The following is a 27,670-nucleotide window of genomic DNA, read 5'->3' as shown; positions in this document are numbered from 1 at the left end:
GCGCTGGAGGTTCAGTAACTGAGGAGGAAAGACCGTGAAAGAGTGGAGTAAATTTTTAGACGGGGAAAGCCTGGCTAAAAAGAAAAGTTTTCAGGTCTCTACGGAAGGAGAGGTACTGAGTGGCAGAACGGAGATTGTCTGGAAGTGAGTTCCAGAAAATGGGGGCCAAAGTTGAGAAGTTAGAACCGCCCCACTTTTTGCGTGAGAAGCGGGGGGTCTGAAGAAGGGACTTGGAGGAAGACCGGAGATTTCTGGCAGGGACATAGGGTTTAATTAGTGAGGCGATGAAAGCGGGGGCAGTGCCCAGGCGGGCCTGAAAAACCATGCATCCAATCTTAAAAAGGGAGCGTTGTTTCACGGGGAGCCAGTGAAGCTTTTTTAAAAGGGGAGTGGAATGATGGTAGCGTGGAAGGCTGTATATCAGCCTGGCCGCCTGGTTCTGGATAACTTGGAGTCTACGCAGGCTGTATGCTGGAATGCCATGATAAAGGGCGTTGGCGTAGTCCAATCGTGAAATTACCAGGGCGGCTATGATGATCTTAAGTGCCTGGGGGGAGAAGAAGCGGGAAACGGAACGGATAGTACGGAGAGTGAGGAAACAGGAGGAAACCACGGAACTAATTTGTGAGTGAAGAGTGAGCTGGTTATTCATTTTAACACCCAAAGTTTTGACCACAGTGGAGGGGGATGGTGCCGGGCCAAGAGAGGGGGGCCAGAAAAGGGAGTTCCAGGGGCTGGATGAACCACCAGTGAGAACCAACTCGGTCTTATCAGGGTTCAGTTTGAGATGGTTGTGATTCATCCAGTCCCTGATGAATGTCATAGTTGACTGGAAATTCGAGACCGAAAGGAGAGAGGGGGACAGATCAAAGATGAGCTGGAGGTCATCCGCATAGTTGTAAACAGTGACCTCCAGCTGCTGGAGTGCATAGATAAGAGGAAAGATATAGAGATTAAAGAGTAAGGGAGAGAGAGAGGAACCCTGGGGGACACCACAAGTGACAGAGAGAGGGGTGGAAGTGAAATCGCCTAGTCGGACCGCCTGAGTGCGGTCCCTCAGAAAGGAGGAGAGCCAGACCAAAGCTGATCCCCCGATGCCGGCCGCCTTGACACGGGCAAGTAAGATGGTATGGTCCACTGTGTCAAAGGCGGCGGAAAGATCAAGGAGGACCAGTGCCTGGTAGTTGTTGTCATCCATACCCTTTCTGAGGTTATCAAGGACTGAGACTACGACCGATTCGGTCGAATGCCTGGGGCGGAATCCTGCCTGGCGAGAGGCCAGCCCCCCATTTGCCTCAATGTGAGCGCTCAGTACCGCGGTGACATGGCGTTCCATCACCTTGCCCAGAAAGGGCAGCAGGGAGATGGGGCGAAAATTAGCCGAGATGGAAGGGTCCGCGCCGGGTTTCTTCAGCAGAGGCACTATGGTAGCGGCCTTAAGTACAGGGGTCACAACACCCTGAGCCAAGGAGCTGTTAAGGAAAGCAATAGGGGGGTCAGGGCAGCTAGAGTAGATTTGCTGTAGGATGCGTGCGGGACAGACATCCGCCGGAGACCCCGACTTTACTTTAGGGAGTATTGCTAGAAAGGATTCCTGAGTGAGGGGAGGGAACAGAGTGAGAAGATTCTGGACAGTGGGGGGGGAGGGATCAGCGAAAGCAGGCGAAGGTAATGGGATATTGGCCTTGATAGTTGTGATTTTGTCCATGAAATAGTGATTGAGTTGATCGCAGAGGGGCTGGGAGGGTGGGATTTGGGACGAGGATCGGTCAGAGAATGCCAGGTCATTCACAATGCCAAAGATTACCCTGGGTTTGTTGTCAGCGGACGTAATTTTCATGGAGAAGTAATCAGTTTTTGCAGCCAGGATTGCTGATTTATATTTAGCCAGTAGTGCCAGGAAATGAGTTTTAGATGAAAGGCTGTAATCTTTCCTCCACTGCCTCTCCGCCCGTCGGGCACTCAGTTTGAGTTCTTTTAGGTGGTCATTAAACCATCTATTGGAGTCCTTGAGTCGACGAATGGAAATGCGACGTAGAGGAGCCACTGAGTCGCAACCTCCAGCCAGCCAGATGTTAATGGCCTTGGCTTGAGAGGCAGATGATAGGCCAGAGAAGGAGGGAAAGGAATTGCGGAGCAGGGAGGTCAAAGAGGGGAGATCCAGCCTGTTCCAGTTCCGCGCCCAGGTGTTTTTTGCACGCGGGGTTTTGGAAAGTGGGTTATAGGGGATTGAAAAAGAGATAAGGGCATGATCAGACCAGGGGCAAGGAGAGACAGCCACCGAGGCCAATGGAAGGTTGAGAGACCAGACCTGGTCGAGTGTGTGCCCGTGAGAGTGAGTGGGGACAACTATATGTGACACGAAGTTAAAAGATAGTAGGGATTCTGTGAATTCCTTTGAAGCAAGGCACTCGTGTTGGTCCGAGGGCCAGTAATTAAAATCCCCCAGCACCAGAACCGAGGCATAATTGACCACCAGATTGGCCAGTAGGTCTTGAAAAGCAGGTAAAAATGAAGGTGAGGACTGAGGAGGACGGTACACAAGAAGGCAAGTGATGGGAGGAGAGGATAAGAGGGAGCGGACTACTAAGAAATCAGCAGGGAACATAGGGGGAAAAGGAAGTGATAAAAAATGCAAATCTGACCTGGCGATGTAACTGTGGGAAAGTATAAAGATCACCCTTTTTTATTCCCCTACTGGTGTCTGCAAGGGCTTTATTGAGATCACTGCATTATATAATAAATTATCTTAACAGTATTCAGAAAGTGGGGATGGGAAACTCTTATCAGTTGGTAATGACAGTAGTAGTATGTGTAGGTCAGTTGCGCTCCAAAAAGGACTAGCTTGAGGCTGCCTCATCTATGGCTAGAGGATGTCAGTTCAATGTCACATGGTCACCTGACCAAAGTTGTGCATTCCATCCTGAAGTGGGTAACCTTGAACATAGTGATGGAAATTCTTTTTTCACTGGCTGCACAGTGTCACAGTACTTTAATACATTAATGCAGCAGCATACATAATTGCAGTCGCATGAAGCAAACAGCAATGTAAGCGGGGGATTGGATTGGTCAACTTAGTCTTGAGATATCTGAGCAATATCTGGTCTACCTTCAAGTACCAAAACTCTGGATAACTAGTTCATTGAAATGCTACATATTTATATCTAGGTAAGTATGTACCTGTTTTGGCCATCTCAGGGTTCTTGTGACATTTATAAACCACTATGATGTCAGCAGAATCCCTCTGTGGTAAAAGTCTACCACATTATATGTAATTATCTGTATCATTCTGCATATAATATATCTGTAACATTCGCCCTCCGAATAAGGTGTGTAACAGGAGTCAAAGATCATTCTATTGCGTGCAGATGACGTCTCCTCTCCCATTGCATTACATTCTCTTGTTTCTTTTTTTTGTTATTTCTGCTCCCTTTTTATTCATGCTTGTGCGTTTTTTAAATTTAACTTGTGCTTGGTCTTCTTGGGAGACGCCTGGTAGATTCTTTGCTGTTTCTCATCTCTTTCCTTTGACATCTTTTTACTCACTGTAGTTAACAGTCTTCTAGTTAGAGAGATTCTTAAGGTGGTTTCTGGAGAATGTTGCCATTATCCTTCAAGTTTTGGCTGAGGTATGGTAAAGGCGGATGTCAGAACAGTAGCCGTTACAGGGATGTCTGGCATGGCTTCTTATGACAAGAGGAGTCTCAATCACTCTCATGCCTTGATTAGAATTAAAACCTCTCTCTCTACCCTCCATTTCTGGTTGTAATATAAGACTTCACTTCTTAACAAGGGAAAGACATATTGCACGAATGCATAGTGGGCAGCACTTTTCCCGTGCTTTAGAAATGTTCACATCTAGGCATCTTCTTTTATGTTGGCAAACTGTGTTGCTTCCAGTGGCATTTGCCTCATTTCCCACATGGCTATGACTGCAGGCTCTCAGACATCCTACTGCATTCCCTGCCTCAGTGGATCCCCACCACTTTCTGCCCCTTTAAGTTTCCTAGCTAGCATCCAGCTCATAATCACCTGTGTGCTGTTGTGACATGCTCTTCAGATAAAGGGTGCAGGGTCTCCAGGCTATGTAGGGACAAGGATTTAAGACATGCTTTACTGCACCTTTGCAGTTGCCAACTTTTAGCTCCAAATTTGTGCCGGATGGGGTCATGAGTTTAAGGAGCAGCCCAGAATAAATCTCACTTGATGGTTGCCTAGCTTTGATGAAAAAGAAACTAAATATGTTGAATTATGGATTGGTATTCCTATTACTCTCTCCTCTCCCCAGTTTGGGGGTGGGGGGGTCAAATATGTTTTGTTAAGATTGCAACAAGGCACCTCTTTGTAAGGAATAAGTTGTCCTGATGACCCAAGAACCAGGATGAGAAAGAGGGATACATTGGTAATGAACATGGTTGAAACTCATGTGTTCTATTACAAATATTTTAGAGCTGAACTAGAGACTTTTGTACTGAATATGTGTGAGGAAGGAAACATTTCCTATTAATCTTGAAGAAAAGTTTCAATTCTACTAAGGACACCGAGGCAAGGATTATTCTCAAACTTTCTTTATTCCTTTTCCAGCAGCTTTAAGTTAAACAAGACAAAAAAACTATTTTTCCCATGATTCAAATGGTAAAGGTCAACACGTAGTACACCAATAGGCAGTCCATAATATCCACAAAGGCGGGCTCTCCCTGGAAGACTTCCACTTTCTTGAGTTATCAGAACCTGAAAAAAACCAGAGGAAGGGCTATTAATCTGAACTGGGGAGATCAAAACCCGAACATAGCCACTAACGCAGATATTATTTGTGCATAAACAACTGAAACTACTCTAAGAGAAAAACTGGTACATTCCCAAGGCATATAGCAAGGAAAATTCACAATTGCAGCCTTAACTAGAATGGAAAAGCAAAAGATACTTATACCATACGACTGAATGAAGCAAGGGATAGACCTTCATGCAGAACCTCACGGGTTGGGACAAGGGCCTCGGGAATCTTGGGGCGGGAATAATCCTCTCCTCTGTGTCATTAATAGAATTGAAACCTTCCTTCATGATTACCAGGGAATTTTTCATTCTATCTCAGGGCAATAGGCGACGATTATGCTTGTTCTAAGCTTATCCACTACCAACGACACCATATCAATGACTTGTTACAAATAGTCTTTTGAACATAGAATCTGAGGACCAGTCCAAACACGTACCTAGGGCGAAAGCTTTAGAAGCCATCGCTCCTCTCACAGAGTGGGCGCCAAATTGTGAGACGTCGATGCCCACTTCTTGCATGACCCATCTGATCTAGCGGGCTATGGTTGGTGGAGAAACCACCATGAAAGGTTTTCTGAGAGAGATCAACAACTGACAGTCCCCTGGAGGACGAAACTCCTCTGTCATATTTTCATATTCCTTAAGACAAAGAACCACTCACAGTTTTGGAAATTTATCCAAGGCCGGAGATGACACCACTGTGGAATTGGACTTGGTTTTAGGAACAATATGCAAGGTGACTCTTGCGGAGTCAATATCCATAGCTTGTACATCAGACACCCTCCGACATGACACCATGCACAGTAGCATGGCCAGTTTTGCAGACAGTTCCTTGTGCAATAAATATTTATTGGGTTGCCAGGAGCGAAATAAGTGATGGACCTTATTAACGTCCAATAAGGAAGTATATCTGGGCTCTGGAGGGAGCGTTAGCCGAATCCCCTGCATCAACTTACATACCAGTTGACGTCCCCCCCCCCCCCCCCCCCCCCTCCCCGGGGCTCCCTGAACCCGGAACATGCTCAGCCGAAATAGCTGATATATAGGAGTTGATGGTCCTTTACACTAGACCCGGAAATGCTAACGAGGCCAAGAAGTTCATGATGGTAACCTCCTCGCACGCCATGGGATCGTGGTCGTTCAGTACACACCAACTGACCCATCTGACCCATGCTGATCGATAATGCTTGTTTGTACTGTCAGCCCATGCTGCTCCCCAAAATTCTTCGGCCTCCTGCGAAAGGCCTGGGATTCTCCAACGATACCTGAAATTCACCATGCCACAATGGGCATGCGGCTCTGCAGGACCAGAGGGTGGGGATTGCCTTGGGGATCCCTCGCAGTAGTCGAATCGAGGGGTAGAGGGATTGGAGAATCCCAGTAAAGTTCCAGAAGAACTGGAAACAACACTTGAGATCTCCAATAAGATGTGATCACCACTACCTTCGCCCGCTGCTTGCGAACTTGTGCTGTTGGCCTCATTAGCATGGCGAATGGAGCGAAAGAATACCCAGTCTCCCTTGACCAATCATGTTGCAAGAGGATCTGGCTTCCAACTGAAGAATCTGGTTAGCTGATGGTCCAGCCTTGCCGCAAAAAGATCGTCAGAGAACGGATGCCAAACGGCGTTCAACCTCTGGAAGAGAGACAGCTTAACTGCCACAGGCCCATGTCAGACCACATCCTGGAGTACCAATCTGCTACCATGTTGGAGACTTCCGGGAGGTATTCTACCGTCAGGGAGACATTGTGGGACAGGCAGAACGTCCAAAATTCCTTTGCTAGATCCGCCAAGGCCCTTGATTTATTCCCCCCCAAGGTGGTTGATATAACGCACTGCGGAAATATTGTCCATGTTTAAGAAGACACTGCATGAAGCTTTATCTTTGGTTCATCATTGTACGGCGAAAGACCCCGCCATAATTTCTAGACAATTGATGTAAAGATGACCTTCCGTCTGCGCACCATTATTCTCCAGTAAAGGAGTCGCCACAGTGAGCCCCCACCTGGATTTGCTGTCACTGGACTCTATCACGATGTCCGGGCCGGAGCCGAAGATGGTCCGGCCTTCCCATATTTTCATATGGTCCACCCACCATTTCATCTCTACCTTCACTTTGTCCGTTATAGGTACCTGGTATTGTAGGCCCCCGATGAAGGTGGGATGCTTTGAGGCACTGCAAGGCATTGTAATGGAACGGCCCAGGGAAGATTGCTTGTTTTGAAGACGACAGAAGGCCTGCTATTCTCACTACCTGTCTTAACAACATGGTGGAATGCGCTAGCATCGGTTTCAGCTCTTTGCGGATCTTGGCTACCTTCCAGGAAGGAAGGATCAAAGTCCTTGCCACCGAGTCTATAACGAACCCAAGGTAGGTCGTCTGTTTGGACGGCATCAAGAGAGATTTCTTGTCGTTGATTGCAAAGCCTAGGTTCTGTAGGAGATCGATACCCAGCTGCAGCTGATCGGACAGTCTCGATGGGCACTAATCCAAAAGAAGGAGGTTGTCTAGGTAAATGAGACTGAACTCTTTTGCCTTTAATGTCTCCACTACAGGGTTGAGGACCTTGGTGTAGCACAAGGGGGCAGAGGATAGCTCAAAAGGGAGGGAGGCGAATTCATACACCTGATCTTTCCACCTAAACTGTAGGAAGCTGCGATATGGGGCAAAAATGGGGACTGCTAAGTATGCGTCCTTAAATTCTAGGACTATTCAGTCGTCTGGTTGAAGAAGATGGATTCCTTCCATCTTGAAGTAGCGGTAGACCAACCACTGATTGAATTCCCTAAGGTTTATTACCGGTTATTGGCCCCGTCCGACTTGACCACAATAAAATGTTGCTGAGAAAGCCTCTGGGATGGAGGCAGGAGCAGACAGTCGTGCCTTTTTGCAGCAGGCCTGTCACCTCTATGTCTATCAGGGCAACTTGATCCTCTGCAAAAAACAGTGGCCGAGGGTCGGACTCCTGGTACGGGGATCCGTAGAACTTAATCTGAAAACCTCTGATGGTCTGAAGGACCCATGCGTACAAAGTAATTATTTGCCATTTGTGCTCGAAAAAAGGCAACCTGAAGGGGTAAGGAGTAAAGTCTCACCTGCTGAGGCATGGAACTGACCTCTGAAGGTGCCTCTGCCGCCACAGCCACGGTAGCCTTTCTGTCATTGGAAGAACTCTCCTTGTTTTGCTGCTTCCTGGTGCTTCCTGAATCCTCATTGAGGACCTTGTGTGAAGAACTGGCCTGCCGAGTGCCCTCTGCCACGGCATGCTCCAATGAAAACTCTTAAGATGGAAAATATTCTTCATGGAGGCTTACGTCTTATCAAGGGAAGTAAATATGGCCACAAACTTGCTCAGCTCTTTAATGAACTGGACCCCTAAGAGCTCACCCTGCGCCAAGTCTCCCAACTTAGGATTCACCTTCAGGAGGAGGGAGCAGCGCCTTTCCGTTGACCGAGCGCAGTTAGTGTTTCGTAAAGAGACTACATCGCGTTGCGCCCAGCTGGAGATTCTTTCAGGGGAAAGAGGATTGCCTGATGCCTTGGCTTCTTCCGCCAATTCTAGGATCTTGTTAATAGGGCCAGAAAAATCTAACAGTTTATCCCGGCAAGATTTCCAGGATCTAGCAATACCCTTCTTTGGGTCCCTGATATATTTTTGGAGAAAGCGGCCATTGTCGTGTCTATTTCCGGCTTTAGTGTCACCTTGCCCGAAAGGGCAGGGCAAGGGCATTCTGCCAGGAGGTAGATTCTAACCTCATGTTCTAGGAGCTTATGGAGGAGCCCACCACGAACTTGGAGACCTTGACTGAAGGAGCCCACTCCGCAGAGCGGGGATGCAACAGGTCCTCCCGGACCAACATGTCAGAGGGTCTTCCAGATCATTTTCTGGGTCCGCCGGGGCTGTGGTCCGGATAGGGTGCCATGCCTGGAAGTCTAACCTCGTCATTGGAGTCTCCCGGGTAGGAGTCCTCTCCTGCAACTGGCCCTATGGAGATGCAGCTGACAGATCTAACTGGGTGTTAGACATGGGGTAGTGTGGTGCGGAGCGGTTAGGCTAAACCAGGAGCATTGTGTAAAGCATCTGCGCAGCACACTCACAGGCGACACACTAGGCACACTACAAAAGAGACTCCACACCAGGTTGCGTAAAAATAGCTTTTGTAATATGAAAACGGATTAGAATCATAACCACAGACGCATATAACACTGTGCCAGCCGGCACTAGGAAGCAATGTACAGGGGGGATTATATACAGGGCATTGCCCATCGGGCCGCTGCCAGAACTGTCATAGAGCACAGAGGATAAATGCAAGACCACCAATAAATGGGTAACAGCCAGTACCTACTGGCAAGTCCATGTACCTAGCAACATTGCAATAAACATTAGGCCTAAACATCAGGCATCGTCATTAGCATAGGTCCTGAAAATGTAATCAGGCAGGAACATAATGCATTATAACTTTAGACTCGGGCATAAATCACCTTTGCCGTAGGCCTGGAATGAAAGCGTTGGGTTAGGCATAGAAATACAAAATGCATAATCATATTAGCATGGGCATAAGGTGCATCACTAGGCATACCATACACTATACGAACAAATAGGCATAGATCACAATGGGCATAACTCAGAGTAGGCCTAAACATATGCAGGGGGCCGAGCACATTAGGCAGAACACCCACCATGTATGCCCCAAGGGGAAAGAAACCATTAGCATTAGGCCTGAAATGCAAGCGTCCTAGCATGACATTCATGAAAATCACGGTAACCCCATGTACCCTCCATCACTGCCCTAGGCCTAACCAGATAAGAACAGTAGGCATACGTTCCAACAGCATAAGCCCAATAGCATAGCGCACATTAGCATTACACAGCACGATGTGAACATAAAGGTCCCAACAGCAGGGTCAGAGCATTGACATAAACCTCATTAGCAGTGGGCATAACCATGAGCCTAAAACTACATTCTGCATAACCATATTAGAATCGTGAGGGCAGCATTAGGCATCATCATATTTGCATGAGGCATCATCCGAAGCCATCCCAGCATAAAACCAAGTAGGCATAAACATATCATGCATAGAGTCAGTAATTCTCTGCATTTCCTGATTGTCATCACCAGTAATGCAGGGCACACCTTATACATGCCCAAGCGTTGCAAAGATTAGTCCTTGGCACCACGGCACCCGGGGAGCCCCTACTCGGGGGCTACTAAACCCAAATGTGCCCAACGTTGCAGCTGCCCAATGTCCAGCGGGGCAGCTGGATAAACCCAACAAGCACTGGCGCCAACAATGCGGCGATGGGAGCCCAACTCCGGGCTCTAACAGGAATCTGCCCACAAGAACACTGGCACGGTGGAGCCCCTCTTCTGAGACTCTAAAAACAAAAATGCCCCCTCGGTGCAGCAACCCGCAACTGCAGCGTCGCTGTGTAGCCCCCGGGGCCCCCAACGTTGGAGCAGCCCGCTGTCCTGCGGGACTGCTCAGCCACTACCAGCATCCTCGATCTCTCTAAGAGCCCCCACACTCACCGGGACTCTCAGGGGGCCGATCACCGGGGCCCGCGAGGCTCCCGTTGTCTCTGGTGACACCTCCTTCTCCGGCTGGCAGGTTTGGCAACACGCGGGCCTATCTTCACCTCATGAGAGCCCCGCCCACAGCATCACCGCTCCGGATTTCACCTGGGCCCCCGCCTGGGTCCCAGAGCGTCACTGGTCAGACGTGCGGGGCTCCCACTGGCACACGGGGCCCCCCCTTTCCTCCCTTGACGGAACCTCGGGTTGCGGCGGTGATTCTGGGATGTTCAGAAGTGCGGGGTGGGCTCCCGCCTTCAGTTTGAAGTGCGTCCACGCGCGAGGTAGGCTCCCGCTTACAGGAAATCATGGATGCGGGGTGGACACCCGCCTCCAAGCACGCAGAAATGCGGGGTGGGCACCCGCTTGTTCCAACTCAGCAAGAGTGCGGCAATAACGCAGGGTGGGCACCCGCGAGGGCGGCAAAATGCGGGGTAGGCTCCCGCGGCCCTTCCAAATAAGCAGCTCTCCCAGGCAGCACCACAATGCAGCACACACGCGGGGTAATTGAAATATAGCGCTTTGATAGCACAGCGCTGCAGGCGTCCCCTCCTCTTCCCCTGGCACCTTGAATATAGTGCTTACGAGGCGCTAGGTCCCACCAGAAGCTTCAGGGACAGAAGATAGCGTACATCTTCTGGTAATCAGGAAAACAGTGCCCACCAGGCGCTAGAGTGCAGGCAGAGCAGCACAGTCACTTCGAAGAAGGCGCTCACAAGGCGCTAGATGGTGCACAGTTCCAGGGTCCCACACTAGAGGATACCACCCATGCTTCTCACCTCCTTGGAGTGTAGGCCACCAAATGATAGCGCTCACGAGGCGCTAGGGCAAGAGAGCGGGCAGGCAATGCTGGGCAAGATCAGCAGGCAGCGGGCACTCATCCTGACAGGACAGCAGTTCCTAGAAACAGTCAACCCCCGTAAAGTGGCAGTCCTCCTGGCACAGCAGTCTTCACTCCAGCAGCGGGCTCTCACTAGCCCTGGGGACAGCAGAGGGGTGTACAGATGGGCACAGGGGCCAGCACACAGGCCCTTGCAGCTGTATCTCCCGGCAGAGTGTCCCCTCTCAATCAAAGTCCACGCACAGTCTGTCACATGGAGCCTCAGCTCCTCTATATATGCACTCCTCATCCCACCTACCAGAAAGGGCCAGAACCTTCTAGGAGGCTCTCTGGGGAAACCGGTTCCAACTGGTTTTGGGGAGGTGCAGAGCACCCTGTCTGCCAGGTTTCCCTCCAAAAGCTGGGGGTGTGGGCAACAGACACACCCCAGGGGGGCGAAGTCAGCCTTGGTCACTTCGAACCCTAGACCTGCAACCCACTTCAGGCAAGCACAAGCGCACAGACTGGGCGACATTTTAAAAGTGACATTTCTAAAGCATTGAAAATACCTGCATACACCATTGCGCAGCATTCGTCATTTTCTTCTCACACCACACATGGCATACATATTCTCTACCATGGGGAGATATCCCCTAAGGGGGGGCTTCCTAATATAAGCCTATGTGAGGCAGACAACACACACACTTTGCACTGCTGACCAGCGCTAAAGTGTCCAGAACCCTGAAACCTACCAATTCTATCACAGCAAAAAGGCTAGGGGGAAGGCAAAAAGTTCCGGGATGACCCTGCAAGCAGGGCGAAGTCCAACACTGGGTATCCTGCACCCCTGCGTCTGGCCGGGCCAAAAAAGCTCTCTTCAGGCGCTTGGAAGTTCCCAAATCTATTCCAGAGGCGCTTTTGTGCTTAGGGGCGCGCTGGGATTGGACATTTTGGCAAGAATAGGCCGCTTTCATGATGCGCCGCTCATAGGGACCCATTTTTGCTGCCACTGCTTGGTGGATGGAAGCATCTACTGCCTTGCAAAATTCATCATCTAGGGGCAGGACTGGCAGAGACTCCTCCTCTGGATAGTGCTCTTCCATGTGAAATCAATATGAATGGTGTGCACAAGGCAAGATCACTTTCAAAGGCTTTAGCCCTGTAATCCCATAGCCACCAAGCCCTTAGCCAGGTATTATACTCACGCTGAGCGTGTGCTGTGTGTAGCCTGAAGCTTAATTTGGTACAACCTGCGGTTAAAGAATTGGGTGCGCTGAGCGCGGGAGGAACGTTGGTGCGACTCATCCTGATTGCTCAGATGTCGTGGACGCCTGGGCCTTGTCAGTCATGAGAATCAAGTAATGTTTTTATGCCGTATCGGTGTTACATGATAAATATACAGACCGGCTGAGCAATTTAGGTACCAACCCGTGCTGCGATGGGCGTCTGGCATCTAGGCGGCTCGAGGTATGCTGGGTCCGCGGGCGCTACATGTGTGAGCACTTGTTGCTCCTGCCACTGACAGGCATGCCCTCTCATGGACCAGTGAGACGCGCTGGGACACGCGCCCTCTAGGATTGTAGCACGCACCACACCCTCGAGACTTCTGAAGCAGGTGCCGCGAGCAGAGTGATGACAACCCTCCTGCGGCCCCAGAACGATTCACACAATCACTTCTAAACATTAGCACACGACAAGCATCGAGGCAAAACGTTATTTCAGAAGAGGGCATGCATTTTAAACATACAGAAGACTCTTCAAAATCGAGAAAGAAATGAGTGAGCGCTTAACTGCTGGAAACAGGAAAAGAAAGAGGACGACTTCCAGGGAGAGCCCACCTTTGTGGATATTATGTACTGCCTATTGGTAGACTGCGTGTTGACCTTTACCATTTGAAGCATGGGAAAGCTCCTTTCTTTGTCTTGTTTAAGTTAAAGCTGCTGGAAAAGGAATAAAGAAAGTTTGAGCATAATCCGCTCCTCCGGTCCTGACATAGAATTAAATTAACTCATATGTTTTTTCTCTCTTCTGCCTTATTGTATATACCCTTAAATTTAACGTATTGAAAACCAAAACAATATGATAGTAAAACCAAATGCTGGGCTGTCTGGTAGCCCTGTGTTCAGGATTTTAGCCGGATATATGTGCAGAACCAACATTTTATCACTCCCTGTTATAATGATCCTTGTGTTTTTATAATTGTGTCTATACCGTAATCAGTGGAAAACAATGGCATAACAAAACGTGACTGGGCCCCCCTGCAAGACATGCTGAAGGGGCCCCTCACACTCACATAAGTAGGGGCTGAGGGGCCCCTCTCCAGTATGGGTAAGCCAGGGCCCCCCTACACTGTGAGTGCTGCGTCTGCAGGGGCATTTGTTTTGCTCCTGGTGGGAAAGCATGTGTACCTCGGAGAAGCAATACATGCGCTTGCACCCATTACTTTCTTTAAACATGTGGAACCAGCCCTCATTACATGTTTATTTGAAAAGGTAGGGTGTGACTTCCAGTTCGTTTTAATATCAATCTGTTTTTACATTAGAGACTTGCACCCTAAATAGAAGTTCATGTTGGTAACGGACCCACATCGGCAAGCCCGTCCTAGAGTTTTGAATATGTGTTTCTTGTGTGTAGCGTACATGTCCGGAATTTTGGTTTAGCTTTAAAAGCTCTTTAAATAAGTTACCTGTATGTATGGCATTTGATTTGGAGCGTTAAGATCAACGCTAAGATGACACCAACTTCTTGTAGTAAGATAGAAATTATGTCAAATATTACAATGTAATTTTTTTTGTCAGTTCTAAAATTACTGTTTTGCATGCGATGGGGAGAGTTCATGGAACGAAACACTCTGCCACTCAGAAGTTCCCCAAAACATCATTCTCCAAAGCACATTCATCACTTGACAGGTAGGCAATGTCTTCTGCAGCAGACGCCTTGGTATTTGTCTTATAGAAATATGAACATCTGATTGAGATGGTGAGGGGTGGTGAGACAGGTTATTTTATATGTTTTGTGTAGGAGGGAAAAAGGAGACCTACGATAGATATCCTCTCAGTATTCCACATTTGTGATATGAAACATTGTAAATGAACTATAAGGAAATAGTTGTTAAATGTATGAAGCTGTTATTATTTATTAAAAACAGTTTATAACTGCATCAATTTTGTGTGTGCTTTTAATTCAAATGTGTGATGCATTAGACAAAGTTTCAGAGTAAGTTCCAAGGCAACAAAACGCTAATTTATTGGACGCGAATATATGTGAGTCATAGTGTGTTACATCTGTACCTAGAGTATGTTAAGATAAAAATGGCAAGCAGCTGTGGTCAGTGGCTTATAAGCACACAATTGCCCACAGGTAATCATGCCATCCAATGTAAATCATATTGCAATTCAAACTCATCTTGTAAAGTGAAGGATCAGTGTGCCTAGGGCACCACTTTAAATGAAGTATTCAAGCCCAGGTATAGATCTCTTCCTATACATTGTCTAAAGTTTGGCATTTGAGAATTGCATGTGGAGAAAATAAGAGCAGCTGGCCATGTTGCCTACGTGTTTTCACTTGTGGAATTAATAAAACCCCCCTCCCCTAAAGAAAATAGAAACCGAAGTATCTTCAAAATCTTCACAAGATGTTAAACTGGAAGAACATCTCCTGTTTTAGCTAATACTTGATCCCTAAAAAGTCACAATGTACCATTTTACTCAACTTTATTAGTTTTTCATATATCATAGGGTCAGAGAAGAAGCTTGTGATAGCTGTACATAGGAAATGAACATATTTTCATATTCGCACACAATATAGGATATGTATGTGTATGAATATTGCATATATATCATCCTGTTGAACTGTTCTGCCACAGCAGTGCTAGTGCTGCATGAAAAGGTACACTAGTTAATCTACTAGATACTAATTTTCTAGGAAAAAAAACATTTGAAGTATGATCGCTTACCCAAAACCCTTTACTAAGGGCACATCCACTCCAAAACATTTCAGCTCAGAAGAGCCATAACTCCAGCAAGAGGATGTCCATAGTATTGCCTGTGAAGATGGAAGTGGTCAAGCGATGCCACTTATCTTGCCATTCGGGATGCCATTTGTACACCTGTATGAGATCTTGAGGGGCGAGTTACTGTTTGCTTATCTATCCATGAAATACCATTTTTAGTGGTTTGTTGCGTTTTTTCACGATCACATTGCCTCTATCTGTGTCATAACTGTCTTTTCAGGGAATTCCTTAGGTTTTTTAAATGGTAATATCTCAGATGCAAAAGAAAACTTAACATCCACTTAAAACTTCTCAGAGAATATATAATATTTATTGAAAAACTGTAGGTGAAGCAACATGCCATCTACATGCTCTAATGGAATTATTACATAAACTCGATTTTTTTAAAGTCTGTTGCCATCAGACCCTTTTGTTGAAGAACGTGAACAATACTAATAAAGGCAGCACACTACTTACCATTGGTGGGCTTTTTTTTTGTCAATCTCATTTGCTTGTTTCTGATTCAATGGCTCTCCTTTCTATTATTGTGTTTATTTTGCCCCTCCCTCCCCGGGAAATCTTTTTGATTAAATAACTTGTATTCTTCCTCTGCGTACATTTGGTGAACTACTTTTTATTTTTTGCATGCACGTGCAAGTGTTTCTTTGCTTTCTCCCATGTGTGCTCCTTCCCCACTGATATGGCCACTCCCATATGCTTTGTGTTGCTCCATGACTGTGTATTAATAGAAGATACCTATGATGGAGTACAGGATTCCATAGTAAACTTTCCTTCTACAATCATAAACCACTCTGTACAATATTTGAAATGAATCTATGTAACAATGTTGTCAATATTTTATTTGACATTATAATGAGTATATTTCCATATTCCCGGACATGTAATGAGGCACTAAAACTGTTCTGGATCATAAGTAATGGCCATGTCTCACTGTACTGTTAAAGCGTACAAAAGACAGACTGAACTCATTTTAGCAGAGGCGCTTTTAAAGCCCCTCAATTTTTAAGGGAAATAATTGTTTTTGCCAATGCTGACTTAAGAATCTAGTAGAAATTAGACAAGATAATTATATGAAGACATTTACCAAAGCTAAATGCAAATATGCCAGAAAGATTTGCAAAGTTTATTATGTGTTTGCCTTCAATTATTTGTGCAACTTCACTGGATATAAAATGTTTGCTGCTGGAATACATTGAAACCATTTTTTGATTTATTTTTTAATTTTCTCCTACTGCACCTTTCAAATCCACAGTTTACCTTCCGAGATAGTGCTGACAGTATTGTCCTATTTAGATCCTGGATCTTTGTTGTGCATGGGATGTGTTAATAAGCTGTTTTACCTACTCTGCAATGACAAGTAAGAAAACCTCATATCTTTCATATTGACATTTCACAACATGTTTTACTTGGTTTGACATTGACCTAGTAGACAGTAAATGTTGATCTGTGTTAGCCCCTTTAAGTGCTAAAGACACGTTACTGCAATGTCTGCTTCTTTTAGAAATATAAAAGTTCTTTAAAAGGCACTTACACAAGATGAATGTTTGAACAATAGTAGATACAAAGGCACTCCCACTTGAAATTAAAATGGCAAAATACAGATATTCAGCTAAGTTTTTAAAACATTAAGGCTTAAGACAAATGTTCTATTTGGAGAATTGTGCCATTTTAAATATATTTAGGCATTTAAGCATTGATGTTATGGTATACTCAAGTAGAACCCAAACTATGAACAAATGTAGAAATATTCGTTTTTTTGTTTTAGGAAATCAAAATATTTTAAGGAATTGTGTTTTGTTCTTTTGATTCCCTTTTGTTTTTTAATGAATATTGTATAGTTTTCTGCATTTAAATATTGTTAAGTTTGTAGATATTTGTAAAATCCTTTTTCTTTTAGGCTTGATTTATATAAATGATATGCATACTTGTGACCAAAGCCCCTTTATTTCTCTGTTGCACTTAAGGCCAAACGCCCATGTAGAACCCGAACACCCAGCCAATCTTCCCTCTAGTTTTATTTTTCTGTGTGTGCAGTGGTACCATATCCAAAGCTCTGTACACCAAACGCATGCATCAATCACTATGCAACCAAGTGCAGCGCATAAGCTACCAAATGCAAAAATGAGTGTGTAAGGAAACAGACTTTTTGCAGGTTTACCCCCTACTTTCTCCCCCTGTTTTGACTAGTAGGCACTGGTGTAATGGCTCTGAAATGCCCTGAGCCCTGCAAAACAGGACTCAGTGCATGAACTCTGGCCCTAAAATGCTGCATATCTCATTGGCTTGATCCCAAATGGCATGGCATAGCATAGCCTAACTTTTAAGTCCTTAGTGTGAGAAGTTGGCCTGGTATATGCTGTCAACTAGTTATAGTGGGCACCTTGCACCAGTCCAAACAACCCCTTATTGATGATAGGTTAAAGACAACCTTTATTGAAAGCTATCCTAGTGGTAGCTATGGAGAGCAGCCTTCAGGCTAAGTCTTGAAGGAATGTAAAGCAGCTTGTTTTACCAGTTTATAATCTCTTAAATGGCTAAATGAAAGGCAACCACACCAGGTGTATATATATATATATATATATATATATATATATATATATATATATATATATATATATTATATGTATTTATTACTAAACACACCCTCCTAGTGTCTTTATGAGGCTAGAGGTCAAAACACATAAGTTACACTTCAAATATGACAGTAAAATAGCACAAATACACGTTAGGCCCCAGGGGCGAGCCAAACCATATACTAAAATAGTGGTATAAAAACCACAACTTAACTAGACATAAGGCCTAGAGCCTGTAGAATCGCTGGGACCCCAAGGAACCACCGAAGGTAGTGACACAGGGGACCCACGGGGGCCATGTGCAGTATGAGAACACAGCCGCGAGCTCCCGTTAGCTTCTATGGTGAAAGTCGCGGTTAGATTTTTAAAGATTAGGGACACTTAGAAACGAGTCAGGACCAAACCCTTTGGGACTTAGGAAGTTCTAGGGTCAACACCTACGGGAGCACCGGAGTACTCGAGTTACCTCACCCAGGGAAGCAAGGTGCATAGGTGTCAAATGGTGTCGGGTTGCGTCGTCGATTTCAATGGGAGCCAGCGAAGAAGTGCTGCTGCCGGGAAGATGGGAAGTGTCCTAAGAGATCCAAGCCTGGGTCGAAGTCTAGAAGAACCTGAAAGCAGAGGGTACAGAGTCTGGGCCACTAGCCAGTGACCAGGTGCACGATAGGCGAATGCCCACCGATATCGGGTGATTTCAGGTGAAGAAGGTGAAGCCAAGAGGACCAGGAGGCGTCGAGGATGACCAGGAGCTGTATTCGAGCTGTCCCACGAAGGATGTTGAGTGCTGCAGCGTCGGTGCCCGGATTGGATACAACAAGCTTTGGCAACAGCAACCCACGCAGAAAGAGAAGAAATGCTTCGGTGCAGACCAAAAAGGTCTGAGGGACTCACCACTTGGTAGGGAGTCAGGGCACGTCTGGAGCAACCAGGGAAGCCCAAAGAAAATCAAAGTTACCTTCTCAGGGACCCACCAGTTAACGGACCAGGGATCGCGAAGGGACCTCAAGAAGAAACACAAAATGGCAGCCCACCGGTCACTCGGGGTGACTAGGCCGACAATCTTCGGTGAATTCTCCCCTCGAGGTGGGGGCTACAAGTAACCCCAAGCATGACTTCAAGAGACGTCGAGATGTCAATGCACTTGCAAAAGTGTACGGTGACCAGGAGTTCCGGTTCCACGCTACTCACGAGGGCTGCGGGTCTCAGCTTTGCTGGGGAATTGGGTCGGCCTGTGAGATGTCTGAAAATCCTCTTCCTGGGCTGCAAATATTTCGGAGTCCGGCGGGAGCTTCTGAGACCCCAAGGGAGATTTCTTCAGTCCTCTAGTCTTTAGTAGAGCATCAAAGTTCCAGGATTCAGCTTCAGAGTTTCGTCCAGGGATATCAAAAGTTCTGGTTACAGAGGTTCCTTACTTATACCTATGGAAGGGGTTGGACTAACTCTGGGGACCCACCTATGGGTGGGTTTGTAAAGAGGGGTGGCTACACCCATTTCCTTTGTCCAGTTTCGCGCCAGAGCAGGGGCTGGAAGCCCCTGAACCGGTTTGAGCTGGACTATGCACAGGGGCACCAAATGTGCCCCCAGTGCAGGACTTCAAAGCACTCTGAGAGTGCTCCCGCCCAGCCCCAATACACATCAGCCTGTCTGGGAGGTGGTTACCACTCCCTCTGACAGGAAACCTACTGTCTAGGCCTCCCCTGCCGGAGTTTTGGTCAGCAGCAGGAGGCCGGACCCGTGTCTGTGGCTGCAGCATCCATTTTGTGATGCCAGGGCTCTGTTAAGTTTCTACCGGGTATACCAGTGCGCCATGTCTCTCCCTCTAGAAGTGTGGGATCATACTCCCACACCAGTTACTGGTGTGATGGTATGATTCCAAGGTGTTTGACACCAAACACGACATGTTTGCGTGCAGCCCGTCCAAAGTTAGCATTTACCTTTTGGGTTATAATGCACTTAAGAGTATATGGTTAGGCTGCACTACTGACAACCCCGGAGAATAGATTCCGAAGGATGCAGAGGGGCTCCGCTCATGCCTGGGCACCCTCTCACATATAACCAAGCACCCTGCCTTCAGGATTGATAAGGCCTGCCATAGGGGTGACTGATAGGTTTCTATGTGCAGTGATAGGTGAGGTATAGTGAACCTATACCTCAGTAAGGGGTGCATGCACCATTTTACCCAGGCTGCAGTAGCAGACCTGTGGTGTCATTTTGGAAGGCTTGCCAGGGGTGGCATAATACATGCTGCAGTATACCATATACTAGGGACTCACAAGGGTACTCCAGAATCCAATCTGGAGTGTACCTAAAGTACATGGAATCATTTTAGAGAGGAAGCAGGAAGGCTCGGGACCTGAATAGCAGGGCCCCAGCCAGACTAAAGTTAAAAAACAGTGAAACACCAGCAAAAAGTGGCGGTAACCCTAAGAGGCAAATCCTTCTCTCCTACACTTAGTATATGGTACCAGGGGTGCCCAGGGCCTCTACGTTTGTGTCTCCCATGGACTGCAGCACTTGGTGTGTCACCTTGCATGGGACACGGTAAAACATGACTCTCAGTCTGCCATTGCACCTTGGAAGGGCAATTTCAAATTGCTAACTCGAACTTTGCTATTAAGGTAATGGCAAAGCCCACAGCTACCGTTTTAAATATATGCAGTTCACCTCTAAGGTAGGCCTAAGGCAGAGTGTTGTATGTTAAAAAGTGGAACCTGTACTTCTATATTCTCCAGCAGTGAAAACCCTTAATTGTTGCTTTTACTGTAGAAAGGTTAGTAGCCCTATTGGCAAGTACAGAGTTGCAGGCTTGCACCCCAGTCCTGCAAACCTCTGAACGGACTACTAGGGTTGGTATGGTTTGGTATCAAAAGAATCAGTACATTAAGTCGGATTTAATGGTAAATATAATTTAATGTGCTAATGACTCCCAGGAAAGGACACAATAGGCACCTGCATGGGGTATTGGTATTTGTATTTTATTTGTAAAGCGCAACATTCATCCGGGAAGGATATCACGGCGCTGTGCTAGGACTCCAGTAGATAGCTGAGCGGTTGATGAGTTTTGCCGGTGTTAGGTTTTAACGAACAGGTGGGTCAGAAGTTTTTGGCTGAAGACAAGGTTATTCCTCGGTAAGGCGGAGGTCTTGTAGTAGTTCATTCCAATGCTTTGCTGCCAAGTATTACTTTCTTAATGTGTTTTGTTCTGGCTTGAGCTAGAGACCGTGATCTTAGGCACCTGGTGGGTACATAAAATTCAACTTTGTTCTGTAGGATAGGAGGCCCTCGTTTGTGCGACGCCTTGTGAGCATGACTGAGCAGCTTACATTTTGCTCTTTGGAGAATTGGCAGCCAGTGAAGTAGTTTCAGGCACTCCAACGCGGAGCTGAGTCTCAGTCTTTATTACATACCAGTTTGGCGGCTGCATTTTGCACCACTTTTAGGCGTGTGAAGAGGTAGTCTGCCATGCCCACGAACAATGCACTACCATAGTCCAACCTACTAGTAAGTAATGCTTGCGTGATGGTTCTCCTACAATCTCACGGTTTCCAGGGGAATAGCCTTTTTAGGAGGTTCAGCATCGCGAAGCTTCTTCCACATAGAACCCGCACATGGTCCTGCATGGATAGGGTATCGTCCATGAGGATCCCTAGATTATTTGCGCATTTTTTTTTTGGATAAAGGCCTTACCTCCCTCCTGCAGGAAGCCATACATCTGTTAGCCAAAAAGGCAAGCTTCAAAGGAGAACCCACCTTTTGAAATGCAAATGGGCAACACTTAGAAAAGGGGTGCTCTATTGTTTAGGCAGACACGCTGGCACTAGGGACATGAGGGGAGAAGCCAGTTCTAAATCAGGTTCTTCAAGGGGTGTGTAGTCGCTTGGTAGCCACACCTTTGGTGGTGAGTCAAGGGGGGGGGGGTAACCTGGTAGACATTTGGTTACCAACCGCATCCTACCCTGAGGGCATTTTCTGAAAATCAATCTGGCACCCAGAACTCTTAATTTCCACGGCCTGGAAGAAGGACCAATGGAGGACTGCCATGCTGCACCATCAATATTGATTGCCTGAATGAGTCAGGGGTGTCCACTGCCATATTTACTGTGTGAGTGTAGGGGCTCTTTACAATGGACATTGCCAGAGTCCAGGAATAATGAATTCTTCCGTAGCTTTCAAATTGGTCTACAGCACCACTTATTTATTGAGTGTGCATTTTTTCCAGTGCCGTGGACATAGATAATGCAACCCAATATCCTATTGTTTTTTTAAACTCTTGGTGGTTTTTGGGCAGAAGTTCAGCAAATCACACCAGCTACAACACCTCCTCAAACAACGGACTTCTATGAGGGTCTGCGTCCTTGATGCCTCGTAACCTCCAGGCCAATAGTACCGCAGTACCCCTTTAAGAATTGCAAACTAAATATGTATTGCTCAGATGTTCGGGAACATGTTTTTGTCTGTGCACTCTGACTTCCATTTACCCCTTCTTTGCTGTGTGATTGTGCTCAGCTGTTTCTCAGATATAGAAATAATTTTTGTAAAATACTAAAGAAATAAGATTATGAGTATGCTGGTCATAGAACTATTTGTCCACTTACAGAACCCCTGTTCCAGTTGGCTATTGACTGTTCCAAAATGGACAGAAAAGAAAATGTACATTTGCCTACCTGGTCATTAAATGTGACACACCCCACTTGCTCAGAACCACGTGTTACTGGCTGCTACCTTGGTCTCTGCACTTGTCTGTTGTGATGACCTCTACAAATTTATAGCCATTCCTTTTTGGGTGAATGATAACATCAGATAAGTAAGATGTTAAGTAACCCAACACACTGGATGGTCTACTTTGGCATCAATGTCTCCTAGTCACTCCTCATTAGACTTTAAAACCCTCTTGAAAGCTGCCTTTCATCTTTGTAGACACCAAAAGTCAATTTATACTAACATGCATCTAAGTGATTTAGTTGGGTGGGGGTTGAATTCAGATGTTCTGTTACCCAGTGTCAAGGAGCTCTGTAAACGCATGACTAATGCATTTTAGTACAGTGATATGGACACAAGTGCTAAACTTCATTAGTCTAACCCCTGATGCGTGGTAAGTGGCAGGGCTGTGTTACTCCTAGGAAGGATTGCTGCAGTGGCCACACCGATTCTCCAATTTGAACAACATTATGTTCCAGTACTGCTAAGCATGGAGTGGAAGAGACAGAGTCAGTTAAGAGACACGGGCATACTGTGCTAGATGTTTCAGAAGTGTGTGACTGGTGTGTGCCATCTCTTGGGCAGGGGTCTCGTATGTAATTTATGCTGTTGTGTCCTTGGAGATCTAAACTAATGTAGGACCACCTCCTTGTTCGTGCAATCTGTGGAGCTGTTGAGACTTTTCTCTATAATGTGCTTAGGTTACTTTGACTGCATGTTGCCAAGCTAATTTACATGGCTGACCATGTTGGAGAGAACCAGAATCAAAATGTGGTTCCTTCTGCAGGGCATTCACATCTGCCCAACACTCCTCCACATTGCGAGTCTACTTTGGATGGCAGAGCTTTGCTTCACAGAACATTCCCCTTATATTGGTTTTTGCAAGTAGTTTTAGGATGATCTCCCATATGCCTCTTCAAGTTCCTGAGCTTATTTCTGACTCACACCCGTGCACAGAAGGTGGCTGTTTAATTTTTTGAGTTGTGGTCTTCACCTCATTCAATATTTCATTGTTTGTGACAGAGCTTTACTCTACATCCGCTGACTGCAGCTTTATTTTGGCACAAGTGCGCTCGGCAGTCTGGGTGGGTGGTCATCAAAAGGAGCTTTACTAAGATGTGAATGCTGCATGCCTCTCCAAAAGAGTTGTTTTCTGAATCGCGTACGCACCCATACTCTTGTTCAGGGGTAACAGGATGGTGATATAACAAGGGGCCTGATGTTCTCCGTGCCAAGTGAGAATGACCAAAGGTAGTATTCACTCAACCATACCCATCACCTTTTTCTTTTGGTTTGAAAAGCTGATTGTTCGAAGTTATTTGTTGACCTGAAGCCTTCAAATATAAGGCCACTTCATCGACTGATTCTCAGCTGCTATTCTCCTTATATGCAGCTAATACTCCTGTTTTGTCAAGCCTCCTTTGTGCATTCTAGCCTCTTATTTAGTTTATCTTGTTCGGTGATTTGATGCTTTACGTTGTGAAGTTTATTTTGGAGTTCATGTTGTATAGTGAGATCCTTTTCATGAACCGAGTGTTGTAACAGTGGGAGTAATACGATATGGTTCATGAAAATGTTTAGTAATTAAATCCATTTGCAAGCTTATATTAATGATGTGCTACTTTGTCATTTATTCCAGTGTACTATGGTACAGAATATACTCTTCTTTACATACATCAAAGAAAACACATTGGAAGCCCAAAACAGTTGAAACCATTGACAGTCACTTAAGCCACAGTACCATCCAGGAAAAAGATATGGGGTATTGGAAAAAGGAGTATATCTCAAAGGTTATCACTGCTGGAAAGAAAGGAATTATAAATCTGCTCAAACCTGTAAATCCTTACACTGGCCTTCCAGCTAATATCAAAAAGGCTGTTGCGTAAGTACCCTTATTTTTGTCTAGTTACCCCACATGCAGAAAGAAAGAAGTGCAAGAGGTTATGTACCACACTAACATTTGAATGTATAGTAACGATTTTGAAGTTAGTGTTTATAACTAATCAAAGTATTGCTGAACTACAAAAGTTGATGTTGCATCTCACGGACTCCTAGGCCCTCATTTATGAGAGGCCCGAGATAGAGGTCGTTGTTTCCCCACCTTCAGAGCTTCTGATATCTACGGTACTGAAAATACAAAGAAGGGCCCATTACAGGCTGAATTTTCAGGGTTCACTAAGAAACGATTAATTGGTAATTCCCTGTCCGATTTTCTTCCCTTTCCTAATTCCTCATTTTAGTTTTCAAGTGTACTTTAAAAGAACACTTCTCATGAGTCCACTGGGGATGGTAACTACTATTACCAGCCTATCAGCATTAAGTGGCTACTGGTAACATGGCCTGGGCCTAGTTACCAGTGTAGAAATGTATCCTACCTCGTAAAATGAGCCTTGTGCAAATGGAAAGTAGCAACTTTGTTCCTATTATTTTGCTACATTTACATCTGTTTCGTTTACATCCTGCTCCCCAATAGAATCGCTGTTTTCGTTGTTTTTCTTGTAATGCACAAACCATTCAAGCCTGGAGTTTTATGTATACTCGTCCCTTGATATGAAAAAATGCCTTCTTAGCTGACCTTACCTCAGAAAGATTAGTCAACTTGAGCTCTTTTCTAACAGGATCCTTGTGTAGTTTTACAGAAAGATACAATGGTGTAGTTGTTTATTGTATTCATAATGGTTTGAAGTAATTTAATCTCAGCCAGGAAATTAATTTTAGGGGCTTTTCCACTAAGGCCTTGTGTTTTCTTAACTGATAAAATATGCAGCTGTTTCTTTTTTCTAGGGCTCTTGATGTCAGATCGTCTTTTCATCACATATTGCGAAATTCAAATCTGCACACCCTCAAACACATTTCAGTATGGTCCATCAGAGTTTCACACTATTTGCCACTAAGTTCTGACTAGGTTTTTTCTGCATAAAGCCCATTGTAAAATATCTGCTTAGTCATCTGGCACTTTGCAGTTGGTGTATGAGCAAAGACTGCCTCATTTGAGATCCTATTTCAGGTCTAAATGACATTCTGCCCCCAAAAATGCAATTAGCCCTTTATTAGTGTAATATTCAGCTGTTTTATGTGCTAGGCATAAGGCACTCATAAGGGGCTTAACAAGTGACACTGCCATGCTGGGCATCCGCCAAGGTTCTACTCTACCCCTACTCTGTTTAACCTGTACATGGAGCCCCTAACTAAAATCCTCGAACTCTCACACATCTCCTACCTCATGTATGTGGACAATACTGAACTCGATGTGAAAATTAGCTCTCCCTAAGACCTCAAAATCCTTAATAGCAATCTGACAAACACTCTGTGCCGGTTCTGAGCGGCACATCATCTTCAAAGCGTGGATTTTGCATGTTGCAACACTTTATACCCACTTCCAAGGGCCCAGTGACTGGTGCTGTTGGGGAGGGAGTTGGAAGTCTTTTGTGTCTCTGAGACTTCAAACAGGAGGCAAGCAGACAGGCCCTTGGAGTCACTTTGGGTTCAAGTGGTGCAGGTCCAGTTCTTCTCACCCAGGCAAGGAGGGAAGCAGGCTGGTCAGCACAGCAGAAAAGCAGTCCTTCCAAAGCAGCAGCCCAACAGAGGGTCAGTCCTTCAGCAGCACAGCAGTCCTTCTTCCTGTCAGAGTATCCACAGGTCCAGAAGTGTACTGAGTTAGTAGGAACAGAAGTCTCTGTTCTCCCTTACCCAGGAGTCACTACATGATGCTTCCATTATATTGATACTGGGGACAGCATGCCTGTGAAGAACACAATGTGCAGGTTATCAGACAGGTTGAGAACCCACTTAAAAGATGAAATCTCTAAGATGCTGGCGTTGGGGGTTATCGAGCCCTCAAACAGCCCTTGGTCCAGCCCAGTGGTGTTGGTCCACAAGGCTGCTCCGCCAGGTGTCACACCAGAACCCTGGTTATATGTGGAATACCGTGGGCTCAATGCAGTCACCAAGACAGATGCACACTGTAAGAAAGTGTCTCTGTATATACTGTTCCCAAATAGGTACAGTGTGCACAGAGTCCACAGTCCCCAGAGGTTTGGCAGAGGCTAAAGTTAGATATAACCTTACTCTCTAAAGTGGTTGCTTGGTCGAGCAGTAAGGCAGTATCAGAGGACAGTGTAAAGCATTTGTTGTACACACACAGTCAGCAAATGGTCTCACACACTCAATAACTGAACTCTAGGCCAATGGTTTGTATATAAAAATATATGCTTGTTTTATTTTAGAACCAACAATAGGTATCAAAATATACTTTCTCAGGATGAGATGCTTTAGATAAATACTTTCAATATGCAATAGACTTTTGAATGCAATAGATACAGTTGTTGCAATAGGCAACACAATTTCAAACACAATATAACATTGAGCTCAATGGGAATTTGTAGTTAAATGCAATTGATAACTTTTTGGATTAATGTGCTTACCACAAGACTGGATCCTAGATTCAGTCCTGGGACATCTCCTGTAAACAGTTGAATAATAAGGAATATTATTGTATTTTAAAAGATGACACTTTTTCACATAGAATCACCAATGTTATCCTATAGGAGGAAATTCACTTAGCAGGTAAGTGGGGTTATTGTTACTTTTTCTAACTCCGTGTTGGATCCTGGATCCAGCACTGGGGCATCTCCTGTAAATAGTTGAAAGAATGTGTTTTTGTTATACAGGCGATTTTTAACGAATATTTGCAGAGTGAGTTAGGCCCAATGTTATCCTATGGGAGGCAGGGGGCCTCTTGTTGGTGGCTGCTGGCTAGCAGGCCACTCTGCTGTGGGAGCTGGGCTCCTGGTGACTTGCTCAGGGCAAATGGGGAAGTAGATTAGAGTAGAGGTTGCACTGCCAGGGGCACTCGGGCGGCTGGGTGCAGGGTGCTTTTGAGCCGTCGTGCGCTCAATGGATTTCAATGGAGAAACTCAAGAACGAACAAAGGCTGCAAACTCGGGGACGAAGATTCTTCAGGTGCGACCACCACTTTGAGAGGTAAGTTGGGTAGTTGGAGGATAGGTAGGCACCCAGGAGTTGGGCACAGGGGGCCGCAGGGCGCCGGGTGCAGGGCTGCCTTTTGGCGTCGGGAAATCTTACCCTCTGCTGGTCGCGGTTGGAGGGGTCCCTTGGTTCTGAGACTGCAGGCGTTGTCAAGAGCGTCGAGGTGGGTCCTTGGGTGCTGGATTCGGGGTCACAGTCGCCGGGGGGACGTCCTCGTGGTTGTTGTTCAC

At 45.9% G+C, this 27,670-nt stretch overlaps 1 protein-coding gene across 6 annotated transcripts in view; it reads left to right on the top strand.

Moving 5' to 3' along the window:
• Positions 1-27,670, top strand: part of FBXO15 (F-box protein 15) — a 397,776-nt gene that overhangs the window by 154,518 nt on the left and 215,588 nt on the right. For 4 of the 6 annotated variants that reach the window (XM_085605916.1, XM_085605915.1, XM_085605919.1 and 1 more), the window contains 3 exons: positions 13,967-14,077; positions 16,433-16,537; positions 24,091-24,333. In XM_085605916.1, the coding sequence (XP_085462042.1) occupies positions 13,967-14,077; positions 16,433-16,537; positions 24,091-24,333 (459 nt within the window). The remainder of the gene's footprint in view (positions 1-13,966; positions 14,078-16,432; positions 16,538-24,090; positions 24,334-27,670) is intronic. The other 2 variants (XM_085605920.1, XM_085605917.1) reach the window with 2 other exon arrangements.

The sequence above is a fragment of the Triturus cristatus genome, chromosome 5_1 (assembly GCF_964204655.1).
Source record: "Triturus cristatus chromosome 5_1, aTriCri1.1, whole genome shotgun sequence".
NCBI lineage: Eukaryota > Metazoa > Chordata > Amphibia > Caudata > Salamandridae > Triturus > Triturus cristatus.
The sequence above is the reverse complement of the archived record's forward strand: the minus strand, read 5'-3'. Positions and strand labels throughout refer to the sequence as shown.